The sequence below is a fragment of the Erinaceus europaeus genome, chromosome 10 (genome assembly GCF_950295315.1).
Source record: "Erinaceus europaeus chromosome 10, mEriEur2.1, whole genome shotgun sequence".
Classification (NCBI taxonomy): Eukaryota; Metazoa; Chordata; class Mammalia; order Eulipotyphla; family Erinaceidae; genus Erinaceus; species Erinaceus europaeus.
The window spans coordinates 97,206,874-97,229,814 of record NC_080171.1 but is presented as its reverse complement, the minus strand read 5'-3'; the positions used below and the strand labels follow the sequence as shown (position 1 = coordinate 97,229,814).

The window sequence follows — 22,941 nt, the reverse complement described above, 5'->3', positions numbered from 1 at the left end:
CGAACCTGAAATGGAATTGGAGTATTACACCAAAGTAAAAGACTCTGGGGTGGGTGGGTGGGTGGGGAGAATACAGGTCCATGAAAAATGATGAATGAAATAGTGGGGGTTGTATTGCTAAATGGGAATCTGGGGAATGTTATGCATGTAAAAAAAAAAAAAAAGAAGTAGAAACGCAAAGCAGAAATTGACTGAGTTTGGAGTATGGCACCAAAGTAAGAAAGCAGAAGTATACTAGAGTTTGCAGTGAGTACCTCCCTAATACTTCCTCTCCACTTTTCCAAGCTTTGGGCCCATGATTGCTCAACAATTTGTTTGGCTTTGTATGTTAACTCTCTTTTCAGTCACCAGGTTCCAGGTGTCATCAGGATGCCGGCCAGACTTCCCTGGATTGAAGACACCACCAATGTGTCCTGGAGCTCAGCTTCCCCAGAGACACACCCTACTAGGGAAAGAGAGAGGCAGACTGGGAGTATGGACCGACCAGTCAACGCCCATGTTCAGCGAGGAAGCAATTACAGAAGCCAGACCTTCTACCTTCTGCAACCCTCAATGACCCTGGGTCCATGCTCCCAGAGGGATAGAGAATGGGAAAGCTATCGGGGGAGGGGGTGGGATATGGAGATGGGGTGGTGGGAATTGTGTGGAGTTGTACCCCTCCTACCCTATGGTTTTGTTAATTAATCCTTTCTTAAAAAAAAAATAAATTAAAAAAAATAAATAAATAAAATGACCATGGCTTTTGTGTTCATTGTCAACAGCTGGTTCAATGACTTGAAAAGAAGTGCTATTTCCATTTTGGCACCAAATGTGGAATGTGTTTTCTAGATCCCCATAACCAGAGATTCTCTAAGCCTCTTAAATGTTTTCAGCTTTTTTTTCTTCCTTAAGTCTCTGTGTTACAATTTGGTGCCCTAAGAAGATGAAAAAGGCTTCTATGGAATGAAATGACTGAGGCAAAAACTCTTCAATAAATACTTGGACCTCTAGAGAGAGGACACATTTACAGCCAAGAGCTTTCTGACCTGATTTTACTATTCAGGATCACAACACATTTTACAGACAACACTCAAGGAGACCTAGTGCAAACCCTGTTAACTAGCTCAGCAGCCTTTAGGGATAGCGAAAGAGCCACTGGGGCGAGGGAGGGGCCAGTAGCACAGCAGGTTAAGTGCACATGGTGTAAAGCACAAGGATGGGAATAAGGATCCCAGTTGGAGCCCCTGACTCCCCACCTGCAGGGGGGTCACTTCACAAGCTGTGCAGCAGGTCTGCAGGTGTCTGTCTTCTTCCCCCCACCCCGTCTTCCCTTCCTCTCTCGATTTCTCTCTGTCCTATCCAATAACAACAACAATAATTAAAAAAAGAAAAAAGAAAGGGCTGAGTGGGCCCCTATAGAACAGATGTGTGAGGATATAAGTAAATCCAAATTGGCAAGAAAAGAGGAATCCCATTCACAGTTCTAGACAAGTCGCAGCATTAATTTTAACGCTGAACAAACTGAATGAGAACTGTGCCTTTGTCAAATTTTTAAGTGTTTCCTCCTCAACAAAGTGTAATCATTATCAGGAGAGCAACTTTTCGTCTGTGAGAAGCCTGAAGAATGAGCTTGCTTCTGAGACAAGGGCTCCTTGTCTAACAAAATCTCCCCTCAAGACTAATAAAGGCTTCACTTAACACAGTGATTGGAATCTGCTCTCCAAACTAAGCTGACAGGCAGCTACCAAACACAAGGGGATACGCAGGAGCTGTGCTAAAACACTAAATGTTCACCATCGTGTTAGTAACTGCTGGATCATTCTGGTTCTGTCCTCTACTGCACTGAACAAATGTCCTTCTGTTCAGATCAAAGAGGCAAGTGTGGCTTTGTGAACACTAGTAATATCTGAGAAGTTACAAAGTTCTCAGAGATGTTTTGGAATACAAAATAGATGACTGGAAACATAAAACCCAGTGGATTAATTGGGTTTTTTAAATCAGTTTTACAGAATGATATCATACATCATAATCACATGAGAAGACCGGGCAGGTGTCCTGTACACATACAAGATTAGGCAAGCTCATTAACTGAAGGTTGACCTAAGGTTCTGTGAGTTTCAAGAGGAGAGGCAGAATGATACTCTCTAACACGGGTGGGACATGGGAAGGATACGATAAATGAGACAGAGCAGCAACTCAGCAGAGGTGGGTTCTGAAGGCCGCTGCCCCGGTGCCTGCCTTCAGCCACGTGGGGAGGACATCCTCTCTCCTGCATGCAACTGTTGCTGAACACAGGATCCCCCGGGACTCTACAGCTCAGCAACAATTAGCACCAGTGCAGGCTGTGTCTTCCTTTCTCTAAAGGATCTCAAGAGTAATCAAGTTGTTCCTGATCATCCTACTTCTTGGCTAGCCTACATTCTAAAAATCAAAAAAAAAAAAAAAAATCATTGAGTAATTATTAATCTGGCAAGGCTCTCCAGCATTTTGGCATTCCAAATATTTCATCACCATTAATCTATTTACTAAAAATTCCAAGCACACTTAAAGATTTTCCGTCTCTCCATTCTCCATTCCTGCTTTTTTTTCTTTAAGGAACATTCCCCCTGCCCCCTTATGGCAGGAGACTTAAAAGTGTGTGTGTGTGTGTGGGGGGGGGTTCCCTAAAGAAAACAAAGAAGGAATGGAGATTAAAACTCCAAGACACACAAGTAGATCAAGTCCACTATACTACATTATATATATATATAATTATTTCCCCCCCACTTTTGTTGCCCTTGTTGGTTTATTGTTGTAGTTATTATTATCATTGTTGTTATTGTTGGATAGGACAGACAGAAATGGAAAGGGGAGGGGAAGACAGAGAGGGAGGAAGATACGACACCTGCAGTACTGCTTCACTGCCTGTGAAGCAACTTCCCTGCAGGTGGGGAGACGAGGGCTCGAACCAGGATCCTTACGCCAGTCCTTGTGCTTCACGTCATGTGTGCTTAACCCGCTGTGCTACCGCCACCCCCATTTCTATCCCTGCTATGCCACCCATGAATAACTGAGTGCATTCCTGCTTTCCCTTTTCACATCAATGACATCAGAGAAAGGGATTTTGAAAACCTCATTCAATTAAAACATCTTTACTTAGCTCAATCTTGAACTGCCATGGCATGCAATTGGAAGCGGATGAGTGTGCACTCAGCTACAAAGTCAAGGCAGGACCAGTCCTATCACCATTTTGAGGGATAGGGGTGTCCTCTTGCTTATGTACCTCAAGGACACATAAGTATACTGGAAGCTTCAAAGACACCAGAAAGGAAAATCCATGCATCACATCTATTTTGAATCCTTCACAAAGCCTAATTCTCATACTACAGTGATTTAACGTTTATATAAAAAGGCTTTTATAAGCAGGTTTTTAAAAAGAAAAAGCAGAAGAATCTGTAACTATGGCTGAGACTTGATCTAAGGTAGAGAAGGTGTTTTATATAAAACAGATCTTTAAAAAAAATAACTTTTGGGAGTCGGGCAGAAGCACAGTGGGTTAAGCGCATGTGGCGTGAAGCACAAGGACTGCTGTAAGGATACCGGTTCAAGCCCCCCGCTCCCCACCTGCAGGGGACTTGCTTCACAAGCGGTGAAGCAGGTCTGCAGGTGTCTATCTTTCTCTCCCCGTCTTCCCCTCCTCTCTCCATTTCTCTCTGTCCTATCTAGCAACGATGACACCAATAACAACAATAATAATTACAACAACAATAAAAACAACAAGGGCAACAAAAGGGAAAATAAATATATATACAAAAAATAACTTTTACAAAGAAAGCTAATCTTCATTCTGTATTGTTATTACTTTTCTCCAGAAGCAAAATATTGATATAAAATACAAACTTGTCTTTCATTCGAGAAGTTAAAACTACAATATTTCGGGAGTCGGGCAGTAGTGCAGTGGGTTAAGCGCAGGTGGCATAATGCACAACGACCAGCGTAAGGATCCCGGTTCAAGCCCTCAGCCTCCCACCTGCAAGGGAGTCACTTCACAGGCAGTGAAGCAGGTCTGCCAGTGTCTATCTTTCTCTCCCCCTCTGTCTTCCCACCTCTCTCCATTTCTCTCTGTCCTATCTAACAATGACAACATCAATAATTATAACAGTAAAAAAAAGGGCAACAAAAGGGAAAATAAATAAATATAAAATTTTTAAAAATTAATTTAAAAAAACTACAATAGTTTAGTGAATTGAGCCACCATCTCCTCCTCATTTAACATTCGTTTCTTAATAAATTCCAAGTAATAATGAGTGGCTACCCAAGTGTTTCCTATAGGTGGTTCTGAACTTTTGGCACAAATCCTTCATGTTGAAATAAATATTAGGAGGAAGCACTTAGAAATATTTGAAGGCATCCGCCGATCACAACCTAACCAACCCAACGATTGCCACCTCAACATGCTTCACCTCAGACTGTGTCCAGAGACTTCACGTGTGGAATGACAACCCTTCAGCTTCATTACTCGGGTGAGACCTTTCCTTTTATAGTACACTCTAATTTCATCTCAGGTGGTTCACTTTCTAACAAAGTCCCATAACCTAGATATACACCAGTTTCTGTGAGAGAGAGCTTATGTTCACATGTATCCATAAACTACTGCAAAATATATACCTGAAAGCAGAAGTACACTAGAGTTTGCAGTGAGTACCTCCCTAACACTTGCTCTCCACTATTCCAAGCTTTGGGTCCATGACTGCTCAACAATTTGTTTGGCTTCGTATGTTAACTCTCTTTTCAGTCACCAGGTTCCAGATGTCATCAGGATGCCAGCCAGGCTTCCCTGGATTGAAGACCCCACCAATGTGTCCTGGAGCTCAGCTTCCCCAGAGACACACCCTACTAGGGAAAGAGAGAGGCAGACTGGGAGTATGGACCGACCAGTCAACGCCCATGTTCAGCAGGGAAGCAATTACAGAAGCCAGACCTTCTACCTTCTGCAACCCTCAATGACCCTGGGTCCATGCTCCCAGAGGGATAGAGAATGGGAAAGCTATCAGGGGAGGGGGTGGGAAATGGAGATTGGGTGGTGGGAATTGTGTGGAGTTGTACCCCTCCTACCCTATGGTTTTGTTAATTAATCCTTTCTTAAATAAAAAAATTAAAAAAAAATATTTGAAGAACTGTTCACCTTTTCTGAAAGAGAAAATCAAATGGCTCCCTACCTCACAGTCACCACTACCCTGCCAATAGTTAGTAATTCCTAAATTCAGAAATCAGCACTGCAGTTAAGTCCGTCATGAAACCAGCCCAGTGACAACTAATGCTGAAAGAGCCTTTATTCCTGACAGCATTTCCAGAAGGAAACCTAGCTGCCCCTGGACTGTGCTTCTCTGCCAGCACCTGAGGCAAGACCTCAGCACCTCAGATGTAACTCAGATACCAAATCTCCAAGGCTTAACCTCAACATGGCTCAAGCACCACAGGCTCCTATCTCCTGCCTCCTGGGAGCACTAAAGCTCAAACTCATCACTTTGTCCTCCACAGAAAAAAGCCCTCTGCAGTGTCCACATCTTTATATTTATTTCCATAGTGGTGACATGGGAGATTCAGCAACCATTGTGGAGGAGAAAAATCTCTCATTGACATTAAATCCCATAATAATACATTTCAACTATTCCAACTCTTCTACTGACTTAACATTTATTGAATTCAATACTGAAGTAGATGGATCCCTTGTAGGTCTTAGAAATCACATTAGACAGTTGTCTTACTATAAAATATTCATGATGGAATTTAACTTCTAATACCCAGGCAAGTTAGACATTACAGCCCATGAAGTACATGACTCTATATACACAGTTCTTAAACTAACATTCAAAAGGACATTTTGTAGTACTCGTTTAGTTTTGATCTCTCTTTAAAAGGCAGGAACCACATCCCACACTCCCATGAAACTTATTAATATAAAATTCTAAAACAAATAAATGAGAAGAGGTGGAGACATAAAGAAATCCAGCTCCTTTAGGCACAATGAAATAGAGATCTTGGAGAGAAGTAGACAGCCCCTGTATTTGTCTGCTCAAGGCTGTCTGTCACAGTGCCCTTAAAAATGCCTGGAAATGCTACCAGCAACAAGGGACTCAAAGTAGGGGGTAATGTTTGTTATAAAAGAAGCTAGACATGTTTAGGAAACATACAAATTGAAACCAGTGATGATGTATGTACAAGACTTGTGCTTGAGGCTTTGGTGCACCTCCTTGGCCAATTTCTTAGACACCAAAACCCATTCCTGATTAATTATCAATATACAATCAAACCAAAATATTGAAACACATACTTACTTTTCAGAAGAGGGAAATAAAGGCACATAAAACTGCCAAAATAGATTTTTTTTCCATAAGAATAGTATGGTTGATTAAAATAGTTTATCACTAGTAAAACTTGTTATCACTAGAGCAGACAATAGAAATTAGTTTTTTAAAAAATGACATTCACTGAATTCCTGGTCTGTGCATTCAATGTGAATAGTCATCAAAAATATATTACAATTAACAGTTTATAAGGAGTTTGGTTAGGGGTTTCTACACTCTATTTAGTATTTCAGATGAGAAGTACCACAATAAAGTATTAAATAGCTACTGTTCCTTTTAATGTAATATATGGAGATTAAAGAATCTATCTCCTACTGCAGGTTCTAAGATATCCATGGTGAGAAGTGTCTGAAGTGACTTACTCTATGATTTTCTACCCCTCATCAAAGGCAAGTCCTGTACATCAAACTCCACATCTAAAAGTCACCTGTATCATACTTCAATTAATACCTGTGTACTTTTTGGTTTTTTGCTTTTAAGCTCAGCTTAAATTTTGTCAAGGAAATCATTTCACAAGAGGGTACATCACAACCTACTAACAGCAATATTCCTTGTTTATTAGAATCTGAAGATGTCCATATTACATAAAATATAAATATATATTATATTTACATTTCCTTATCTCTTCAATTTAGGTGCATGTTATTTATAGATGATGCCACTAATGTCACCATTATTATAGTCTTCAGTGCAGCTGGTATTTTCCTTCCAGTTAGATGCATAATTAAGATTAGACAGCATCTTGAAAGAGGTGTACTATCCTTTTTTTTTTTAAATAAAAGGAAAGGATGGCCATTCATGTATAGAGATTTAAGAATTTAGATTTTTGTTTTGTATTTTAAGATTTCAAAATATTTGAAAAGTGTGGTCCCTTTTTGCAGTGCTATTCTCTACGTGGGGACAAGAAGAAAGGAAAAAAAAAATGCAGCTGAGAAAGGAAAAGAGCCCAAAGAAAAGAGAACCTGCTTGTTAGCTCATTAATCTGTTTAGTAAACATCTGTTTTTAAAATGTCTGAATGCTGTACAGTATTATACAAAACAATCTTCAGCCTTCAAAGAGCTGGTACATTTGCTTAAAGATCTGTTTGTCCACCTAACAGCCTGCTGCCTTGATGGGTCCTGGTCACTTCCGGTCATCGATAGTTTTAATAAATTCCACCGCAGCTGTGAATTGCATCCACCAATACGACTCCTCTCCAGACAGGCAGCTGGCATAAAAGCTACTGATATACTGAACAGTGGACAGCAGACAGGGTGGATTTGCCTAGAGAAAAGAAGAGAGGGGGGAAAAAGTCAAGTACTCCGATGTAGAACTCTGCCAAAAAAAAAAAAAATGTTTAAGGGTTAGGGAGATATCATAATGGTAGTGTAACAGACTTTCCATAGCTGAGGCCTGGTGGTTACAGGTTCAGTCCTCAACACCACCATAATCAGAACTGAGCAGTGCTCTGGTCTCTCATCTCATTAAAACAAGTAAATGTTTGTTAATCATTCAAATTAGCACATACATATTTTTGTAAAGAGATACCAGCCCATTTGAAAATATTCTCAAACTTCCTTTCTTGGTAGTAAATCCTAATTACTATGAGTAGCAACCGCATATGAACAATCAACTCGGGTTAAAATCCCAAGTGAACTATCCAGACCTTTTTATGGCTGCAAGTCACTTAACCTCATTAGTCTTTAAAGAAGCTGATTAATCCCAGTGGACCTGATTATTCAGAATGTTATATAATAAACTAAGTGCTGTAGACAAGTTGAGCCAAGTACCTGTCAATTAATTCCAAGTAGAATAAGTTGAAGTAAGAAGAAAGCAAAACTACAAAAGAGAGCGTCTGCCTTTTCACTTCTTTCACGTGGAAAGGAAAGACATAGGTGTATTAAGTGGTTAGAAGGAAATGCTAAAGTCTGTTCTGTAAAACTAGTTTAAGAAGATAGTTCAAAAGAGTACAGGATATGCATGTGAGAGGTCCCAGGTCTGATCTCCAGTACCACCAATGGTCAGAGCTAAGTCAAAAAAAAAAAAAAAAAGAAAAGAAGAGAAAAGGGAGGGGAAGGGGAAGGGAAGGGAAAAGAAAGGAAAGGGAGAAGAAAAGGAGTGGGAAGGAAGAGAGGGAGTGGAGGAGGAAGAGAGAAAGAAAAGAAGGAAAGAAACTTCAGAATTAAGTTTTGGGGATATTTTTATTTTAAATTATCACAGAGAGAAGCAGTGAGAGGGGTGGGAAGAGATGGAGGAGAGAAAAAGACACCTGCAGCCTGCTCCACCACTTATGAAGCCTCCCGCTACAGGTGAGGACTGAGGCTTGAACCTGGGTCATTGCACACAGTAGTATGTATTACCAGCTACACTACAGTCTAGCCCCTCAAAACTAATTAAACTGACTCAGTACAGGGACTGGATATATCACATATGGGAGAGAGAAGCACAATGCCAACAGGAAGAATTAGACTGATCACACACTAATCTTACAGACTTCTGACTCTGAAAATAAGAGTTCAGATGAGCTAAGTACTAGACACACTAAGAATTAACACACTAAGAATTAGTAAGATATACATCAAATATACCTTAGACATCAATAGGTGGGCTGAGTTGACTAAACCACTCAAGTGTTACAGGGACCTGGTTGCTGTGTACAGCTAAATTGTGTGGTCTCTTTCCTTTCCCCAAATATTAAAAAAACGTAAGAGTTCAAACCCTTTTGAATTATGTAACTTTATCTTTAAAGTCAAAAAAAGGACAAAAGAAGAAGCACTTTAAAAAACACATGGTAGGTGGTTGAGTGCACATGTTACAGTGCTTCTTCTTCTAGCGTTTGCCTGTTACTGTGCTTAAGGAAACAGGTTCAAGCCCCCAGTCCCCAGGGGAAAAGTTTCACAAGTGGTGAAGCAGTGTTGCAAGTGTCTCTCCTCTATCACCCCTTTCCCTCTCAATTTCCAGTTGTCTCTATCCAATAAATAAAGATAATTTTTAAAAGATTTTAATTTTTAAATAAAAATAACATGATAATGGGAGAGGAAAAGATAGCATAATGGTTATGCAAAGAGACTCTCATGCCTGAGTTTCCAAAGTCCCAGGTTCAATCACCTGCACCAACATTAGCCAGAGCTCAGCAGTGCTCTGGGAAATTAATTAATTAATTAATTAATCAATAATTTAAAAAACAAGGTAACATGATAGGGCTCTCTTGGGCCCTCGCTTCCAAAATGACCAAGAAAAGAAGAAACAATAGTTAAAAAGGGCTGAAATTACATGCAGCCTATACCCAGGGGTGCCCAAGGACAAGGCCATTAAGAAGTATGTCACTAGGAACACAGTAGAAGTTGCAGCTGCCAGGGATATCTCTGAAGCAAGTATCTTCAATGCTCCAATCAGAGTCACATGAATGGCAAACAGCATACTACCCAAGTGAGCTACTTAACCCCACCCCAGGCACTGCTTTAAAAATTGAGAATGAGGGAGTCGGGCAGTAGCACAGCGGGTTAAGCGCAGGTGGCACAAAGCCCAAGGACTGGCGCAAGGACCGGCATAAGGATCCCAGTTGGAGCCCCCAGCTCCTCACCTGCAGGGGAGTCGCTTCACTGGCAGTGAAGCAGGTCTGCAGGTGTCTATCTTTCTCCCCCTCTCTGTTTTCCCCTCTTCTCTCCATTTCTCTCTGTCCTATCCAACAATGACAACAATAAAACAAGGGCAACAAAAGAGAATGAATAAATAAATAAATAAATATTTACAAAAATAAAAACTGAGAATGCTCATTTAAGAATCTAATTTTCCCATGTTATGTAGTGCAACGTATCAAACCAAGGCTTCCCCCTCCAAAACATACTCTTCCTTGGCAATAGGCTCGTTAGGGGTAACACAGAGCTTGAGACTTACAAAGGAGTCAAGGACTGTAACATCATGTGAAGCCCTACATCACTCTGCTCAAAATACAAATAAACTCTATTAACAGCAGCTAAAGGACCCACCTTTATCAACACAAAGACCAAGACGGGGACAAAGTCATCAGCTCCTGGGACGGAATCCTCGTTGGCCAGGCTTAGGAGGTTCATGATGGTGGAGCACATTCTCAGAATGCACTGCACTTTGTCTCGGGGTGTCTTGTAAGCACTTATTGTTCTGATTTCTGATTGTGCCGATGGCCATGGTGCCTCCCGGAGATAAACCTAAGTGAGACCACAGACAGATCTTGAATCCAACGGCAACCAGGAGTAATGATCTCAGCAACCTCCACATCTTGCAGAAGAGCAAGTGTGCAACCTCTCTTTCAAACCAGATTGGGGTTCCCCTCCTCCCATTTAAGACTCGCTGATTTAAAGAAAAAGCAACCCAGATATCCATTAACAGAAGGAAGGGTATACAATCACACATAATACAGAATTCATAAAATCTTTACGTTTCTAAAATAGTTTATATAGAATCTTGGATATGAAGTAGCTGATTTCAAAAGCACAAGCTACTTTTAAAGGAAAATAATTTTAAAAACGAATGTGAAGTTTTGCTGTAGTAATTCTAGAAATAACAGTCAAAAAAGATTTATGCTATAGATGAAGAGGTGACACAGTGGACAAAGCACTTGACATGATGACCCAAGTTCATGTGCCACAGTATTGCTTTCATTGTCTCTTTGCCTCTCTCTTGTTAATAAATCTTTTTAAGAAAATCATGATAACTGATGTTCCTTCAGTATACATTTTGATAAAATAGCCAGAAAGCTCAAATATCTGAAATCTTTCCATTTCCATACTTCGAAGAGTTGTCTGAGTCAGAAGAATGCTAATGCAGGGGCTGGGCAGTGACACACCCATTTGAGCACACACACTACCATGCTGGAGGACCAGGGTTTGAGGCCCCACTCCCCACCTGCAAATGGGAAGCTTCATCAGTAGTAAAAAGGTCTGCAGGTTTCTCCACGACCCCCCCCGCAATTTCTATCTGTTCAATGTAGTAATAAAATGGGGAGGAAGAGCTACTAGGAACAGTGGAATCAATGGACAGGCACTAAGCCCAGGAATAACCCTGGTGGCAATTAAAAAAAAAAAAAGGTAATGTCAAGGTCTGAAATTTAATGTTGAGGTGACATTTCACGTGCTGATTCAATTCTCTTTCCTGGAGGAGTAATTCTCTCTTTGGAATATAGCAGATTACTCCTTTTTTTTCTCCTCTATTTTTATTTTAATCAACATAATTTTTACTATTTTTATTTATTACTGGATAGAGACAGAGAAATTGAAAGGGGAAAGGAAGATAGAGAGGGAGAGAGACAGAGAGACACCTGCAGCCCTGCTTCACCACTCATGAAGCTTTTCCCCCTTCAGGTGGGGACCAGGGGCTTGAGCCTGGGTCCTTGCACACTATAATGTATGCGCTTAAGCAAGTGTGCCACCGCCTGGCCCTTAACCTAATTTTCAAAGTGATTTTTCTGCAGAAACCTGACCATGGATAGCAGAGCAGGGCAGAGCACAATGAGCGGCCTAAGGGCGGGGCCTCCTCAGTGCATGTTCTCCGTCCTCTCCACAGCTGAGGTGCCTTTCAAGCCAGAGATTTTAATCCTCAGTAACTTTACAGCTATAGGTGGGATTGAATCTAATACAAATGGCGTTGTGCAACTACATCCTATTCCCCTGAAAAACTGGTGGCATGCATGTGGTATGTTTAGCCGCTTTTTAATTATTTATTTATTTTTGGACAAAGACAGAGAGAAAAGGGGGAAATAGAGACAGAGATCTGCACCACTCGTGAAGCTTCCTCTCTGCAGGTGGGGACCAGGAACTTGAGCCAAGGCCTTTGCACACTGCAGCATGTGCCTGGTCCCCAAAGCATTTTTTTAATGAGTAATCCCACCTATGCAATGGAGACTTGTCTTACCTCTGGTATCTGAAGAGCTCTGTGATTTGCAGTCACCACTTTAGATAATCTCTGAATATGTTCATGAAGAACTCTGAAAAAAAAAAAATCCCCCAAACACATTTATAAACATAAAGCTCAGAAAATAAGCGGAAAAAAGACATAATTGATATTTTCAAAACACTTTAGATTTCTAGACACAGGTTATAATTACAGTTAAGACTATCTTATAGCGATAAGTGCTGCATATCAAAAAGCCTCACACATGAGATATGCTTAGAAATGCTGAGGGCTGAGGGGATGCAGGGAGAGTGAAAATCTTTTCCCACACCAAAACCTTCCAAGGAGAGGAGTCCTTAGGTCAGAAGCTCTTTGAGCACACTATTAGTATGTAGACTGAGAGAAAAAGAAAGATGGGACCAGGTGGTGGTGCACCTGGTTGAGTGCACATGTTACAATGCTCAAGGACCCATGTTCAAGGCCCCAGTCCCCACCAGCAGGGGGAAAGCTTCACCACATACCAAAGCTTCACAACTGGTGTAGCAGGTCTGCGGGTGTCTCTCTGCCTCTCTCTGTCCACCTTCCTCTCAATTTCTGGCTCTCTCTATCCAATAAATAAATAAAGATAATTTAAAAGAAAATTTTAAGAGAGAAAATCAAAAGCTAGGTATCAAAAATCACAGATGCTTGAAATAGAGAAAGGACTCAGAACACTCAACCTCTTCCTTTATAGATAAAAATAATAGGGCTATGCTCAACAAATTGTTTGGCTTCGTATGTTAACTCTCTTTTCAATCACCAGGTTCCAGATGCCACCAGGATGCTGGCCAGGCTTCCCTGGATTGAAGACCCCACCAATGTGTCCTGGAGCTCAGCTTCCCCAGAGACACACCTTACTAGGGAAAGAGAGAGGCAGACTGGGAGTATGGACCGACCAGTCAACGCCCATGTTCAGCGGGGAAGCAATTACAGAAGCCAGACCTTCTACCTTCTGCAACCCTCAATGACCCTGGGTCCATGCTCCCAGAGGGCTAGAGAATGGGAAAGCTATCATGGGAGGGGGTGGGTTATGGAGATTGGGTGGTGGGAACTGTGTGGAGTTGTACCCCTCCTACCTTATGTTTTTGTTCATTAATCCTTTCTTAAATAAAAAATTTAAAAAATAAAAAAAAATTAAAAAATAAAAAATAAAAAATAATAGGGCTGATAAAGGTTAAAGATTTGCAGGTTACAAAAGGGCAATTATGTAGTAGGGCCAGAACCCAGCTTCCTTTCAGAACACTGTGTTAATGCTCTCTCTATAAGACCTTCCAAAATGTCATGGAGGAGAGATAAGAAAAATCTGCTCAGAGGTCCTCTGGGCAATACAATTTGTAGATACTATAAAAATATCCTATTCCATATTCCAAAACTGGTGGTCTGAGGAGAAAACAAGCCTCATTAGGTATATGAAGTACAGACATCCCATGTGGTGTGTACCTTAACCCAGGGTCTCATCCATTCTACTTAGTGAACTATCAATCTTTTCTGACCTTGTAGCTCTGATGGGACTAAAGTGGAAATAGCTGCATTTTCAACTATGGGGCTAGCTGGTAAATAGGCTCTAAATGTAGAAGCACTCACTGGTCTCGAAGTATGTCTCCATCCTGATTGGGGTAGAAAGCAAGCTTGAAGATGCGGTTCATCACACTTCGTTCTATGGCCAGCTGGGCATCCTGCAGCTGCTCTTCACTTGCATTCTGCCATATGACGTCCTGGGCCATTGCACCATAAAGGAACTGCAGGAAATCTTCCACCTGAGCAGTTTTATCATCAGCTGCTGTGAGCTTCTGAAAATCTCCAATGCAAAATAAACAACTTGTTAAAAACATGCTACCTGAGTAACTTTTAGAGGAATTCAGAAATAATTTCAGTAACTGGCTATATAGATACTTTGTTCTTAAAACCAATAGTATCTGAGTGTGAGTTTTTTTTAGGGGAATATACAGTCAAATCATTAAAATAAAAAAAAAGGTAACAGACATAAAAGTTTAGGTGCAAAGGGCTTTGTATAATTATAGGCTTTGTTTTTTTAAAAATGAGGGAAATGGTGTGGATCTGAAATCATCAATTTTCCCCATTTTTTATTAACCATATTCAGTCCAGGATGAAAATGAAATGTATTGGTTTGACATTAAGATTTAACTAAGAATTCATAAAACAGCTGAGAATTTAAGAAACTGCCTTAAAGAGCTAGTAAGACAAAAATTTCCATACCTTCCTAATAATACATAACTGGACAGACACTTAATCTGTTAAGTCTTTAATTACCTTGAATGAATTCCCTGATCTTATGTTCTTTGCTTTCAAGCAGTAGCCTCACGCAGACAGTGGTAAAGTAGCGATTGGCCACTTCTTTGTCCCGCAAAACCCTTTGCAGTAACCTTTCCAGGTGAGCCTGTGTGGTCTGTAGGCCTTGTCTACAACGAGTGAGGTAAGCGATATAAGGGGCCCTTTTCCTGAAAAGAAAAATGTGTTGTAGGATATCAACTATATACAGGACATATTTTGTGACTAAGCATCTTGATTTTTCTTTAAAAAGAAAATGGCTTTATAGATTAGTTTGAAAAGTAGCATGTCTAGCAGCACATGGATGTCCTGAAGACTAATCATGCCGTCAGCTCAAAAATTGGAGCCATTCTGCAAGAACTTACAGCTGAAGAACAGGTCTCTAGGGCGAACAGGCTGGCCATATTACCTGTAGTCCTCAGCAATCGATGCCAGCAGTTTCCTACAGGTCCTATTATCAAAGCGGCACACACAGCGCATTGTTTCTTGAAGTTGAGCCATTAAGTTCTTATCTTGTAAATTAATTGCTTCAGCTATTTGAACTTTTAAGAAGCAAACTATTTCATTGTCTAAACAAACAAAAAATAAGAATTCTGTTATGGTTGAGAATGTGTATGGGACATCCACTCTTGTTTTACCATGTATCAGCTGTCAATCAGAGGATACTGTAATGAATTACCCGTAATCAGTGTATGTTAAAGGGACACTAGCATAAATGGACTGGTCTGATCAGAGAGAATCCCTGCCTAAGTTAAGTGTGATTCAATACTGGCAATTTCAATGGTGTGATTCAGTACTGGCAATACTGGTCCAATGTGTAAATACAGGAAAAATAAACAAAGAAATAAGCAAATAAAAAGGTAAGCAGTTTACCTTCTGGGTCTGTATGATCTGGTAAGCCATTCCTTGTTGAATGGGCTAGCACTGGGAAAGCAACAGAATCCGCAGAGCAAAGGGCAAGCCTCAGTTTCTTTTTCGCATCTCTGAAGAATAAGTTGAAAATACATCCGTTTCATTATCTATGTGTTATTATTTCATGAGCATTTACTATATAAATCACTGTGCTAGCTCAGAATTCAAATGTTTTAAGTGGTCACTAAAAGAAAGATCATTTTTAGAGAACAGGTCAAGGTCTGCTTTGCCTCTGCAGGACCATCATGTGCTCGCTCACCTCAGCTGACCTACTGGTATCTTCCTAGAAAGTAAGTAACTTACAGATAAAGCTGACCAAGTATCCTATGTGCTCAGAACTCTGAGGCAGGGGGTAGACAGCATAATGGCTAATGCAAAGAGACTCTCATGCTTGAGACTCCAGAGTCCCAGGTTCAATCCCCTGCACCACCATAAACCAGAGATGAGCAGTGCTCTGGTAAATTAAAAAAAATAAATAAATAAAAAAAAAAACTGTCACACCTATCAATTTTACAATAGAAAAAATTTACAAAGCTTTTTAATATTTAAAAGTGAGATGATATGCTATTTAAAGCCAGTTCTAAATAATAATTGTGAGGAAGGTAAGTAAGAAATAATATTGGCAGTGAATTAGTAACTGTTGAATCTAGATAAGGGGCACATCATTTTGCCTCATCTGAAAATTTCAATAATAGAAATATGCATATTACATAATATCTGTTTGCATGGACTATGAAACAAAGGTACAATTTCCTAAAGCTGTTTTCTTTCTCAAGATCTATAAGAATCTAGATACCTGTCCTGGGGATGAGGACTCACAAACTGAGAGTGCCCCAGCAGGTTAACAGAGGGCAGGGTCTGCCCACAACTCTGAGATTGGTTCAACTTTCTTCCTTTCTATCCACCAACAAGGAAAATGGCACTGTTACTTAGTCAAACTACTTGCATGACCCTTGTGAGAATATGCGATTTTTCACTCCTTGAATAAGTGTATGGTTTGATATATGATATGTAAAACTGGAGAAAATTCTCAGAAATAGTATTTCACTCTACATTTTATTATTACTTTAAGTGGTTTTTTGTTGTTTGTTTTGACTCTAAGATAATCGCTGGAAGTCGGTGCCAGCACTATGAATCCACTACTCTTGGTGGCCATTTTTCTTTCCTTTTCTTTTTATTTTAATTTATTTATGAGAAAGGAGAGAGAGGAAGAACCAGACATCACTCTGGTACATGTACTGCCAGGGATTGAACTCAGGACTTCATGCTCAAGAGGCCAATGCTTTGTCCACTGCACCACCTCCCGGACCACTTTTTTTTTTTATTGGACAAGACAGAGAGAAATTGAGAGGGGAGGAGGAGACAGAGAGGGAGAGAGACAGAGAGACACCTGCAGACCTGCTTCACCGCTTGTGAAGTGACCCCCAGCAGGTGGGGAGCCAGGGACTCTCGAATAGGAATCCTTGTGCAGGTCTTTGCACTTAGTACTATGTGCACTTATCCTGGTGCCCTACTGCACAAACCCCTCATTCTACATTTTACATTTCATCGCTGCAAAGGTGACAATTAAAAAGAAAGATAATAATAACCTGTAGGAGAAAGCTGAGTCCTGAGGGTGGGCTGCTTGGCTTGCAGAATCCGGGAGATCATCAGCTGAGATGTTTTGTAGTGTTTCGTCACGAGGAGAATCATGTGCACTTTCACCATCACCCATAACCTCTAAACAAAACCCACCCCCCCAATAGGATAAGCAGGTCAATTTGGAATATTCTGGTTCTAGTAGACATTCAGAGAAACTCACAATAAATGAACATCGTGCTTTACAATCAAAGTTTTTTGAAAAAGGAAGAAAAAAACCTTCAAATACTTAAAACAAGATGTCTTGCAAACGTGAGGTCCTGGGTCCAACCCCTGGCACTGTGAGAGCACCAAGGACAGCATCTGAGTGGTGAAGTGGTGCTCTGGCGTTCTCTCCTATGTCCCTCCCTCCCTCCCTACCTTTCTCTCTAAAACTACTGAATGAAAACTGGGTTAGACAGACCGACAGTTTAGTGGTATCCCACGTGTACAAGGCCCTGGAATCATTCCCTGGCACCATGTTATTTTGTTTGTTTTGTTTTTAAGTTAATAATGTGTCAAGAGAGCAGGTACTAAGAAGAGAACAATTTTACTTCTAATATCAATCTTAAAATAATTTATAAAAGTCTTCATTAACTTATGCTGCACTGGAGAATAAACCAAGGGTCTCATACACGGGTGACACTGCTGAGTAGCCTTTCAAATCGCATTCTTTCTTATTCTATATATTTAGGGGAAGAGGAAGAGGGAGAGATGGAGAGGAGCAAGTGGGAGAGATACCAAAGTACCATACTACCATCCATATAGTTCCTTTGGTACAACCCTATGTGGTGTCCCTATGTGGTGCTGAAAATCAAAACCAGGACCTCACACATAGTAAAACATTAACTCCGCTTGCTGAATTATCTCATAGTCATACATTAATACACTTAATGTCCTACAATCAGAGTCACTGAACAAAAGAACTAAAGGCACTTCAAAAGTCACTTAACATAAAACTCATTTTACAGTCATGGAACCCTGCTTAATAAGAAAATTCTGTTGTACTGTACCTAACTAAGCAAAGGACTTTAGGGAGGGAGAACACAAAGTGAAACGTGGACTGGTGTATTGCAGCAAAGCAAAAGACTCTGGGGAAGGAGTGTAAGAAGAAAACCTTGGGGGCCTATGATATAATGACAGTGTATACATTATGTCAGTGATTGCACTGTAAAGCATTAACCCCCTCAATAAACTGTTTAAATAATAATAATAAAATCTAAAAAAAATTTAAAAAGAGAAGAAAATTCTGGTGTAACCTCCTACTTGGCCAGCTGGTGACTGAGGTGCTCAGGACTCCTATTCTGATCAGGACCTCTCCCACGGCCCAAGAACAAGCTAGATGAACTCACACATGCAGCAAGCACACATCTGTGGTATGCATAACTGCCTTTATATTTTTAATTAATCAATACTAGTGATACATACAAGTATAAAGTCAAGTGGAATAAAAGTCTTAGTCTAATAATAATACTATATTAGATGTACTTATAGAAAAAAATATCTTTATTCTCAGGAGATCATTTTAAATAAAACATGGGGAAAATGTGCCAAGCTGTCAATAAATACTAAGTCTAAGTATAAAGTATATGGGCCTTCTTGATGTTATCCTTCCAACTTTTCTGTTATGTTAAAACTTTTCAAAATAGAGGAGCCAGGCGGTGGTGCACCTGGTTGAGCACCTGTGTTACAATGTGCAGAGACCCAGGCTCAAGCCCCCAGTCTCCACCTGTAAGGGGAAAGCTTTGAGAGTGGTGAGGCAGGGCTGCAGATGTCTCTGCCTCTCACCCTCTCTATGTTCCCTTTCCCTCTCAATTTCTCTATGTCTCTATCCAATAAATAAATAAATAAAATATTTTTAGAAGCCTTTCAAAGTAAAGAGGTATAGGAAGTTATTCTCTCTACTCAGACTCTCTATGAGTACCCCATCAATCAATTTGCATTACCAGCCTGAGAAGTATTAGATGTACTTATGTTTTTGCACACACTTGTCTCCCTCTAATTTGCTTTAGGGAATTATTACATTTTTCTTTTGACAGCTCTTCAAAAGTAACAATTAAAATGCAGCTTTCAATTCAGACAGCTTTTGTGACTGTGATACAAGTTACTATGTGTTCATTATCACCTGTACTTTCATAGTTTGCCATTGCTCCTTCACTGGGGCTGGTTCGTTTAATGGCATTCCTGTATTTGTCCAAAATATCCTCAACAACCTGGGTTTGCGCACTGAGTCTGGGGCTGGGATCGTCTGCAGGGGAAAGGAGAAGGAAAGAATTATGTCCTTCTGGCTTGTACCAACTCTCATGTTAGTATGACACCAGTAGCATAATCCCGAAGGCGGATTAGGTGGTGAAGTTTAAAAAGAGCACATATCTCGATGTTAAGAGGCACCATGCAGCCACCTACTCATCCCATTTCTAGATCTGAGAGCCTTGCCAGAGCACGAAATTGGGAGGATTAAATCCACTTTCTCATCATCACCAGAATTCTGCATGACCGTGTCAAAAAGTTCAGTGCAGACTGAATGGATGATGGGTTTCTGAAGTGTTTATAGTCAAATTACTGTTATTAGCAATTCATGCCAACAGAACTTCCAACAATGCATTTTTATTTGCAGACTTCATTTATTTAGACATCTCCATGCTGAAGGAGGACAAGTAATATCCAAATTTAGAATTAAATATTTTAAATAGTCATAAAAATGCCTTGCTTCATTCTTCTTTCACAATTTTCTCTCTATACCACATGTGAAAACTTCAGATCTTCATACTCTAACTCACTAAATATCACCATGACACGGTAGCTGCTGGAAAAGAGCACTTTTGTACACACAGTGGTATCAGAAGCACTCCTAGAGAATCTAGACATTGTTGGGGAGTGCTGAAATTGTACCTGGGGTACACAGAGAAAAAGCTTATCACAATCACAGATGCAGCACTGTTTACTGACAAGCCCCTTATCCTGTCAGCAAACCAGCACGTCATAATGTTTTCCTAGAGTCTAAGTAAGATGGCATAGTCATTAATTAATAGTTATCAAAGTAATGAACTGTTATAAATCTATGAGACAAAATTCTGCTTCAAACTGAAATGCAAACTTCTAAGACAGAACTACTCCAAGCCGGTAATTATAAATGTCTACATTCTGGTAGAATCCCATTTTTTAAAAAAGCTAAAAACATATCAAAGTTACTGAATTTTCTATATATGTGTGTGTTAATATCAGCCAGTATTAACAAGAGCTGACATATATTGAGCACTTACCACATGCCAGGAACTGTGCTATGTGTCTTAAATGAACTTAATTAATCACAATACCTTTACAGGGAGGCACTACTATTACCCTGATTTTATAGAAGAGGAAGTCAAGGCACAGTGAGGTTAACTAGTATGCTTATAGGCTCTTCTGTTTCCATGAAGAAAAGAAAAAAAGATAGCAGCCTTGGAAGTGATGCAGTGATAAAGCACTGGACTTGAAAGTACGAGGTGTACAAGTTCGATCCCTGGTATTGCAAGTGCCAGGGTAATGCTCTAGTCCACTCTCTCTCGTATAAATAAATAACTCTTTTATCAAAAAAGAAGACAGTAGAAGCTGGGTGGTGGCACACCTGGTTGAGTACACCCATTACCATGCACAAGGACTGGGATTTCAAGTGTCTGCTCCCCAACTGCGGAGGGATGCTAGTAAAGGGTGTTACAGACCTGGGTCTCTCTCTCCCTCTCACTCTCCCTCTCTCCTTCCCTCCCTGCCTGCCTCCTCGCCTCAATTTCTGTCTCTATCCAAAATAATCTCTTAAAAATATTTTAAAAGAAGATAGTATTCACAGACCACCCGATAGGACACACACTATAATGTGCAAGAACCCAGGTTCAAATCTCCAGTCCTCACCTGCATGAGAAAAGCTTCTCAAGCAGTAAAGTAGTGCTGAAGTCTCTCTCTCCCTCTCTATCATCCTCTTCTCTCTTAACTTCTGTCTCTATTCAATAAATATATGTATATTTTAATTTTAAAAAAATACAGTATTCGTGTCTTCATAAAATTACTTTAAAAACTAGAGATAATTTCCAAAGTAATTTAGTCTTTTGGCTATAATTGTGTCTGAATGCATGATAAATAGTTCTAGTAAAATCTGATCTCCAAGATGTAAGTTGATAAAACCTTTACCATTATGAAATCTTTTTTTTTTGGGGGGGGGAGGGAATACATTTTTCCTGTTATTTTTGAGGAAGCCTAAGAATGCACAATGATTTGAATAAAACACAGTGAAAGCCCTATAATGTTTATAACCATTATTTTTATAATGTTAGTCTTAAAATTTTTATCCAAGAAAAATTATAAAAACAAAAAGCTGCTTCATGTATGAATCTGTGAGCACATTTTCACAGTAGGAAAAAAATGGATACAACTCACACTGCAATAAACTAATGTGAAGTCATCTTAGAAGCAATAAAAATTACTTTAAAGCCAACTATAGTAAACAGAAATTATGAAAGGGTTTTTGAAATAGTATGTGGTAAAAGAAGACTCCAAAATTACATATGTAATCATGAAAAATCATGTACAAATGTGTAAATATTATGAGAGAATATGACAAAAGAAGTAGTAGTTACTATAGTGGGATTTTCAAAGACAAAGACTATTACGAAATTTTCTAGAAAGAAAGGGAGGTGGGCGGTAGCACAGCCAGTTAAGTGCACGTGGTGCAAAGCACAAGGACCGGCATAAGGATCCCGGTTCAAGCACCCGGCTCCCCACCTGCAGGGGAGTCACTTCAGGTGTCTATCTTTCTCTCCTCCTCTCTGTCTTCCTCTCCTCTCTCCCTTTCCCTCTGTCCTATCCAACAACAATGACATCAATAACAATAACAATAAAAAAGCAAAGGCAACAAAAGGGAATAAATAAATATTAATAAAGAAATTTCTTTTTATAACCATCTAAATTTAACTATAATTTTACATAGGCTATTAATTAGGACTGGGTGCAAGTCTCTACATTAACAGGAGAGCTAAAGTTCTTCTATCAAATATAGAGAAAGATTAAGCCCTTGAAAAGACAAGAACTCATTTGGGGGCCAGGCAGTGGAGCACCTGGTTAAATGCACTGTATATGTTAACCACCTGCATAGGCTCAGGTTCAAGCCCCAGCTCCCCCCCTGCAGAGGGGAGCTTCACTAGCAGTGAAGCAAGTACTGCAGGTATCAGTACTCTCTCCCTCCCACTTGAACTCCACTCCCCCTCCTCTCCCAATTTCTTTGTCCTGTCAAACAAAGAAAACCCCATTCTACTAAGCGTCTAGTTTCAGCACCAAAAATTTAGAACCTAGAAAACATATTCCCCAAGCACAGTAAAAATATAAGTTCTCCAAAGTTACTAATTCAACATCTAAAAACAAGACATTTCATTAAGAATAATTCACTTTTGTAAGCCTTGTTAGTATTCTAAACCTAGGAATATGGGAAAGATGCATGAATATTTTGTCAAAAGGATACTTTTCTAACACTTCTCAAAGTTCTTGAAGAACAGGGGTCATGTGGACTTGACTTCATACTCATAGCACTTAGCACAGTACTTGACATGAGTCACACGTTCAACAAATATTTGCTGAATAAGACAAGAATGAAATATAATACAATAGGAATGGAATGAGACAGGTTTGAATGCTCTCATCAAGGAACTACAAACTAAAGGCACATCTCTTGCTGTTCAGACCCTTTATTCCAGGAAAGTCACTGCATCAAATAACGCAGGGACAAATGCTAGGATAAGAATGCAACTAAATACCTATAGTGAGACACTGGAATAATACACATTAAAATGGGATTCTACCTATACTATGATGAACTCTGAGGAGGATGTTCTTTTGAAGCCTACTTCATTTACTAATAATAATAAAAAAGAAAGAAACCTTTAC

At 39.9% G+C, this 22,941-nt stretch overlaps 1 protein-coding gene across 5 annotated transcripts in view; it reads right to left on the bottom strand.

Annotated features, from left to right (window-relative positions):
• Nucleotides 1-5,513: 5,513 nt before the first annotated feature.
• GAPVD1 (GTPase activating protein and VPS9 domains 1) overlaps nucleotides 5,514-22,941 on the bottom strand; it is a 96,750-nt gene continuing 79,322 nt past the window's right edge. For all 5 annotated transcript variants that reach the window (XM_007539991.3, XM_060200151.1, XM_060200150.1 and 2 more), the window contains 9 exons: nucleotides 19,157-19,279; nucleotides 17,004-17,133; nucleotides 15,376-15,485; nucleotides 14,912-15,071; nucleotides 14,485-14,672; nucleotides 13,798-14,011; nucleotides 12,196-12,268; nucleotides 10,296-10,493; nucleotides 5,514-7,590 (listed from right to left, as the gene is read on the bottom strand). In XM_007539991.3, the coding sequence (XP_007540053.1) occupies nucleotides 7,450-7,590; nucleotides 10,296-10,493; nucleotides 12,196-12,268; nucleotides 13,798-14,011; nucleotides 14,485-14,672; nucleotides 14,912-15,071; nucleotides 15,376-15,485; nucleotides 17,004-17,133; nucleotides 19,157-19,279 (1,337 nt within the window). In that variant the 3' untranslated portion in view covers nucleotides 5,514-7,449. The remainder of the gene's footprint in view (nucleotides 7,591-10,295; nucleotides 10,494-12,195; nucleotides 12,269-13,797; nucleotides 14,012-14,484; nucleotides 14,673-14,911; nucleotides 15,072-15,375; nucleotides 15,486-17,003; nucleotides 17,134-19,156; nucleotides 19,280-22,941) is intronic.